Below are 7863 nucleotides of genomic sequence, written 5' to 3' on the forward strand. Positions count from 1 at the left end.
CCTACTTTTGTTTTTTCTTAAAATACACAATACGAATTTTCTGTACCACGCGGCTATCGGTCGTTTCTGGCTTCGAATGTTTGTTTATTCTGTGCACGATTTTGCATTTTTATTTTTCTTTTAATTATAGTTTAATGCACCTGCTTATTTTTGTTATACCAAAACTAGTTATTGGCAAATTCTCTTGTGCTTGTTAAAATTAGTGAAATCTCATGGGAAGTTATCTTTATGTGAAATTGTGAAGTTAATAGTCAAAAATCGTTAGATAATTTGACAGATTTGACTAAATTATTATCTAACGGTTTTCGAATATCCAACTTTAAAATTATGTCAAATATAGTTGTATACGATTTCTAGTTTTCTACGCTCTCTTCTGCTAAATATAGTTGTTGAGATTTACATAGAAATAAAATCTAATATCTAATTTAATAAGAGATAAATATTGCATTGATGCAATAATTGTTTCCATTTTTGTGAGTCTCCTTTCACTGAGTGACTGTACTGAGGCATTGCAACTGCATCTGTGATAGGGCCACTTTTCTTAAAGTTTCTTTGGGACTTTTATTTATTTATTCATTCAGAATTTCAGATACATACACTTTGGAATCTTACATGATTCTTCTTTCTGTTGCTACCTTTTTTATTTTCAGTTCTTGTGACTCTGCATATGCATATGCATGCACTAACAACAACTTACACTCTCACTGAATCACATGCTCACAAGGTTTGCATAATGCATGCCATGATCATCATTCATATCATATCTACTTCTCTTTCCAGTTAATGCATAATATAAGCATGATATTCTGTTTTTTTAACTGAAGTTTGTTTTTGTCATTCTATGTTTACAGATTTTGCTGGTTTTGAGAAGAAAAGAGAATAATGGAGAGTTTCTGGAGCATGTTTTGTGGGGAATCTGGTTGTTCAGGAAATCCTTATTGCAGTTATGATTTCAAGTTTTTGAAGGATCCTTCCTCATGTATCAACCATTTTCTGATCTTATGCATTCATGTGTTGCTTCTCATCATGATCTCATCAATCACCATGTTTCACAAGCCCTCTCCACTGAAAAAACAGCATCATCATGGACAAAGCTATTCAAGATTGCAGCTAGTTTCTGCCATAGCCAATGGCTCTTTGGGCTTGGTACATTTGATCTCAGGATTCTGGTTCCTAGAAGAGAATCTGAGAAAAACCAGAACTGTTTTCCCTCTTGATTGGTGGTTTCTTGAATTCATTCAAGGGTTGTCATGGTTGTTTGTAGGATTAACAATGAGTCTTAGGGTGAAACAACTTCCAAGAACATGGTTAAGGCTGATTTCTGTTCTTATTTTCTTGATTTCTGGAATTCTTTGTGCTTTGTCCTTGTTCTATGCAGTTAGTAGCAGAGGAATTTCCCTGAAAGTTGTTTTGGATGTTCTATCTTTTGGCGGCGCAATTTCATTGCTACTATGCAGTTACAAGGAATCTAAGCATAGAGACTTTGAAGGAGAAGAAAATTATGAAAGCCTTTACATGCCTTTAAATGATGAATCCATGTCCAACTCAATTGATTCTGATTCTGTTAGCTCTGTCACACTATTTTCTGGAGCCGGAATCTTCAGTTGGATGTCATTTTGGTGGTTGAATCCATTGATGAAAAGAGGAAAACAGAAAACACTTCAGGAACAAGACATTCCCAAGCTCCGTGAGGCCGACCGAGCCGAAAGCTGTTACTTTCAGTTCCAAGAACAATTGAACAAGCAGAAGATGAAAGAACAATCAGCACAGCAGCCATCACTCTTGAAAACAATAATTATGTGCCATTGGAAAGAGATTCTGATCTCAGGATTCTTTGCATTGCTGAAGGTGATAACTCTCTCTTGTGGACCTCTGCTTCTAAATTCCTTTATACTTGTTGCTGAGGGTAATGAGAGTTTCAAATATGAAGGTTATGTATTGGCCATATCATTGGTCATTACAAAGATCATAGAATCTTTATCCCAAAGGCAATGGTACTTCAGAACAAGACTAATTGGTTTGAAAGTTAGATCACTGCTTATTGCAGCTATTTATCAGAAGCAACTAAGACTATCCAATGCTGCTAGATTGGTGCATTCTGGTGGTGAGATCATGAATTATGTGAATGTGGATGCTTATAGAATTGGAGAATTTCCCTATTGGTTTCACCAGACATGGACCACCAGTGTTCAGCTTTGTATCGCCTTAGTAGTACTTTTTCGCGCCGTTGGGCTCGCCACATTCGCTTCCTTGGCAGTGATACTTCTCACCGTGCTTTGCAACACTCCACTTGCAAAGTTACAGCACAAGTTCCAGAGGAAACTTATGGTGGCGCAAGACGAGAGATTGAAGGCTACTTCTGAGGCTCTTGTGAATATGAAGGTGCTGAAGCTATATGCCTGGGAAACCAATTTCAGAAATGCCATTGAAAGATTGAGGAATGTTGAGCTCAAAAGACTTTCTGTAGTGCAATTGAGGAAAGCATATAGCAACTTTCTCTTTTGGGCCTCACCTGTTTTGGTATCTGCTGCATCCTTTGGAGCATGCTACCTTCTTGGTGTTCCTCTACATGCCAACAATGTTTTCACTTTCGTCGCGACTCTGCGCCTCGTTCAAGATCCTATTAGAACCATCCCTGATGTTATTGGGGTGGTGATCCAAGCAAAAGTTGCATTCTCAAGGATTTTGAAATTCCTTGAGGCACCTGAACTAGACAACCAAAGTTTCAGGAAGAAGCATTTTAGCGAAAACATGAGAGGTTCGATTTCAATAAAGTCTGCTGAGTTTTCATGGGAAGGTAATGGATCAAAACCAACTCTGAAGAACATAAATTTGGAGGTTAGAGCAGGGCAAAATGTGGCTATCTGTGGAGAAGTTGGCTCTGGAAAATCAACCCTCTTAGCTGCAATTCTCAGAGAAGTTCCCATTACTCACGGAACTGTAAGTACTTTTTTCATTTAGTTCCATGTAAATTGTGAATGAGTTAATAAATTGGATGACTAAACTTTTCCAGCATCTTTTCTGCATTGCAGATTGAAGTTTATGGAAAGTTTGCCTATGTTTCTCAAACTGCATGGATACAGACAGGTACAATAAGGGATAACATATTGTTTGGATCAGCAATGGATGCTGAAAAGTATCAAGAAACACTTCACAGGTCTTCACTGATGAAGGACCTTGAGCTTTTTCCCCATGGTGATCTCACTGAGATAGGGGAAAGAGGGGTTAACCTGAGTGGAGGCCAGAAGCAACGGATTCAGCTCGCTCGCGCTCTTTACCAGAATGCTGATATATACCTCTTGGATGATCCATTCAGTGCTGTTGATGCACATACTGCCACAAACTTATTCAATGTAATTTCCAACTTCTTCACTTCAGTCTTCACAAATTGTAATCATAGGTTCATTTCTCTTGGTAGAATGAAGAATGTCTTTGAAACTTTGCAGGATTACATCATGGAAGGACTTGCAGGGAAGACAGTCTTGCTTGTCACTCATCAAGTTGATTTTCTTCCAGCATTTGATTCTGTTTTGGTGATTTCTTGGATCTCAAGTCACTTGCTTCTTTTCTCATTCTGTTTTGTTATTTGACTTATTTCTTTGTTTTACAGTTGATGGCAGAGGGGAAAATCCTACAAGCTGCTCCTTATCACCATCTCTTGAACTCAAGCAAAGAATTTCAGGATCTTGTCCAGGCTCACAAAGAAACCGCCGGATCGGACAGGCTCGTGGATGCTACTTCTTCTTCTAACAGACTTACACACAATCCTGGGGAGATAAGGAAAACATATGTAGAGAATCAGTTGGAAACTTCACGTGGCGAGCGCGATCAATTGATCAAGCAAGAAGAAAGAGAAGAAGGAGACAGGGGATTGAAGCCATACTTACAGTATCTGAATCAAAACAAAGGATATTTGTACTTCTCTGTGGCTGCACTTTCTCACCTCTCATTTGTGATTGGCCAGACATTGCAGAACTGGTGGATGGCTGATAAAGTTGATGATTCTAATGTCAGCACATTGCATCTGATTGTTGTCTACTTGTTGATTGGATTTGCTTCAACATTTTTCTTGTTGATTAGAAGCCTTGTAGCAGTTGCTTTGGGCCTTCAATCATCAAAATCTATGTTCTTACAGCTTTTGAATTCCCTCTTCCGCGCGCCGGTGTCCTTCTATGACTCCACACCATTAGGAAGAATTCTTAGTAGGGTAAGCTCTGCACACATACAGATAAAATCAAACAGAGAGAATAATTGTTCTTTCTTGCAACATAAGTAACCCTTTTTTCTCCTTGTTTTAGGTCTCCTCTGATCTGAGCATTGTGGATCTTGATGTTCCATTTAGCCTTGTTTTCGCAGTGGGAGCTACTAACACTTGCTATGCCAATCTTATAGTCTTAGCAGTCATTACTTGGCAAGTGTTGTGTGTCTCTATACCAATGGTTTACATAGCAATTCGCTTGCAGGTAAAGGAAAAGATTGTTGTTCCATTCATAACATGATAAAATCTAAGGCTAATTTTGGTGATCATAATAAGAATGTAAGATTCTTCTGTAGAGCTACTACTTTGCCACTGCAAAAGAATTGATGCGGATGAATGGCACAACAAAATCCTATGTAGCTAATCATTTAGCCGAATCTGTTGCCGGGGCTGCGACGATAAGGGCTTTCGAGGAAGAACACAGGTTTTTCATGAAGAATCTTGATCTCATTGATGTGAATGCAAGCCCTTTCTTCCACAGCTTTGCAGCAAATGAGTGGCTGATGCTACGCTTAGAAACAATCAGTGCAGTTGTTTTTGCAGCCGCAGCACTTTCCATGGTGGTGCTTCCACCAGGGACTTTCACCTCAGGTATAATTATTTTACACAATCAATCAGTTTTATATATAAATATACTATTTTATTAAGTATTGAAATTTGAAAATGTTGGTGTAATTGTATAGGATTCATTGGCATGGCTCTATCATATGGACTTTCATTAAACTCGTCCCTAGTATTTGCAATTCAAAATCAATGCACTGTAGCAAACCAGATAATCTCAGTGGAGAGGCTAAACCAATACATGTATATAGCAAGCGAGGCACCAGAAGTTATACAAGAAAATCGTCCTCCTCCCAATTGGCCTATTAAGGGAAAAGTACAAATTCATAATTTGCAGGTACCTACTTTTCTCATAACTTCATGGCATTACATGCATGCAAATCATAGAAACTACAAATTATGAAACATTAACTAAATAAGGATTTGATATATATGAAATGAAAACAGATAAGATACAGGGAAAGTGCACCGCTTGTACTACGTGGAATCACGTGCACGTTTGAAGGAGGGCACAAGATTGGAATAGTTGGAAGAACAGGGAGTGGAAAATCTACATTAATAGGTGCATTGTTCCGGCTGGTGGAGCCAGCAGGTGGAAGGATCATAGTTGATGGGATTGATATTTCTTCAATTGGACTCCATGATTTGAGGTCACGTTTTGGTATCATACCTCAGGATCCTACTCTCTTCAATGGCACTGTTAGATACAATTTGGACCCTTTATCTCACCACTCTGATCATGATATTTGGCAGGTAACTAATTAATTATAAGAATAAACACATAACTTTTTATCTAGAAGACAGATAGGTTTTTGGTCAATTAAAAATACAAAAAGATGAAGTATAGGGAGCCAATGGAGTATATGTACAATGTGTACAATGACCTGTATTGTGTTCGATTCAGTAAAATATCAGATGTTTATTATCCTTGATACTCGGATGGTTATTCTGAATAGTATAAATGTATTTTGTTTGATAAATTAGTAATATTTTACTCTGAATGTTCATTCTTAACTCATATTGGGTCAAATAAATAACCAATTGTACACATTGTACAAATACTCCATTGACTCCCTAGCAAAATTCATACAAAAATTTTTAATTTTTTAAAACGTGAAACATCTAAATCCTTCTGTCTTTATATATTTTGGACAGAAGAACTTAAATGTGTTGTATTTTATGAGATTAGAAACTTTTTGTATTTTCAATTAGTTTGAGACTTATTGTCTTTGAATTAAAAAATTACGAACTTATTTATCTTTTTCTTTAGTTATAATTAGTATGATTTTAATAAAATTTTTATTTTATTTGAATTGAATTGGATAAGCAGTCTTTAATTTTTCAGCTAACAGTGTTGGTTGCATGTGAAGGTTCTTGGAAAGTGCCAGTTGCTAGAAGTTGTGAAAGAGAAAGAAGGCGGCTTAGACTCTTCGGTTGTTGAAGCTGGGGCGAACTGGAGCATGGGACAACGGCAACTGTTCTGTTTGGGGCGTGCACTTCTGAGGAGAAGTAAGATTTTGGTGCTGGATGAAGCAACTGCATCAATTGATAATGCAACTGATTTGATTCTGCAGAAAACCATCAGAACCGAGTTTGCAGATTGTACTGTAATCACAGTTGCACATAGGATTCCAACTGTCATGGATTGCACCAAGGTCGCTGCTATCAGTGATGGTAATAACATATAACTTCTTCACTTATTCTTAATTTAATTTAATTTAATTTAATTTTCTCAATTAAAATATATATAAGAAATAATGATAGATACATAAATTTGCTTAATGTGGAAATAAGGATAAAGATATAATTTTACTTTTTAAAAAAAAAAAATAAAAAAAGTTTATGTAATTACTACACTTCTTGAAATTATATAGCTAGAAACAGAAAATATTTTTTCTTTTTCATTTCAATGACGTACTTCATGTAATTTAGTATTGGAATATTTTATTGTCGTCAGATATCGTGCTATTTACTACTTTATTTAATATATGTGTATACCTATCACTAGAGAATATTCTAATCTATGTACCATATATAACTAAAATATTCCAACAATTAAGATGTGGATGAAATTAATTATAGCCATTTTTGCATTGGGTCAATAAAATAATTTAACGGCATACATCTAATAAAATTATTATATCTTAATATATGGTGCACTAAATTTATGTAGCCAGTGCATCATCATATCAAGTATTGTACTAAATAATGTACTAGGCCTTTTGTTGTTAAAGAAGGAATTTGTCAATTTGAATATTGTATGATTATTTTTCAGGAGAATTGGTTGAGTATGATGAGCCCATGAACTTGATGAAGCAAGAAGGATCATTGTTTGGACAACTTGTTAAGGAATATTGGTCTCATTTTCAGTCTGCAGAATCTCACTGAAGCTAGCTATCTAGAAGTAGAAACCTTGTTTTGATGCAGCTTAATTATATATCTATGTGTAGCTTTAATTAATTTGTGTTGTATTATTAGAAGGGTTCAACAAAGTAAAGTAGAAGATTGAGTGTCTAATTTATTTTATTTTATAATAAAAGGACAAGCTATATTAGTTGGGCCTACTGTTGTAATTTTAGAAGATAGAGAGCTGCATTATAATGATCACTTATATTTTGGTAGGAAAAGTTTCCATTTATTCCAAACTCTTAAAGCCCTATCTAACTATAAAAGCTAACTATAATTAAGAAAAAAGTTAGATGATAAACAGCTTTTTATCAACACATATAGTCAACAATTTCATTTTTAGTTTTTTTTCCCCACCGTATTCCTAATTCGGAGGTTAAAAATTAATTCGTCGCAAATCAAAGTTCTATTTAAAGTTTATCATTGGTTAATAAATTGCTATATATTCGAACTCCTGACACTTGTTTAAGCAGAATAATGAGCTAACTATTAGTTCAATCCAATTCGGTTAAAATGCATGTATTTAATTACTTATAAAATGATAAAAGAAGTGTTTAATTACTAATAAAATGATCAAAATGATATAGTATATGTACCAACAATTAAACAAATTAAAGATGCATGGTCCAATAATATTT

General features: G+C 35.5%; 1 protein-coding gene across 2 annotated transcripts; it reads left to right on the plus strand.

Moving 5' to 3' along the window:
* Nucleotides 1-420: 420 nt before the first annotated feature.
* Nucleotides 421-7446, plus strand: LOC112775359 (ABC transporter C family member 10). 2 transcript variants are annotated; one of them, XM_072228334.1, is made up of 11 exons: nt 421-473; nt 852-2940; nt 3033-3353; nt 3447-3533; nt 3611-4207; nt 4299-4463; nt 4555-4849; nt 4942-5156; nt 5267-5572; nt 6190-6493; nt 7095-7446. In XM_072228334.1, the coding sequence occupies exons 2-11, from the start codon at nt 883-885 to the stop codon at nt 7205-7207; spliced, it is 4461 nt and encodes a 1486-aa protein (XP_072084435.1). In that variant the 5' UTR covers nt 421-473; nt 852-882; the 3' UTR covers nt 7208-7446. The 2 variants fall into 2 exon arrangements, with proteins under 2 accessions (XP_072084435.1, XP_025674721.1); XM_025818936.2 differs by having other exon boundaries at nt 462-724.
* The last annotated feature ends 417 nt before the right edge of the window (nt 7447-7863 follow it).

This window comes from Arachis hypogaea, chromosome 19 (genome assembly GCF_003086295.3).
Source record: "Arachis hypogaea cultivar Tifrunner chromosome 19, arahy.Tifrunner.gnm2.J5K5, whole genome shotgun sequence".
NCBI classification, from domain to species: Eukaryota; Viridiplantae; Streptophyta; class Magnoliopsida; order Fabales; family Fabaceae; genus Arachis; species Arachis hypogaea.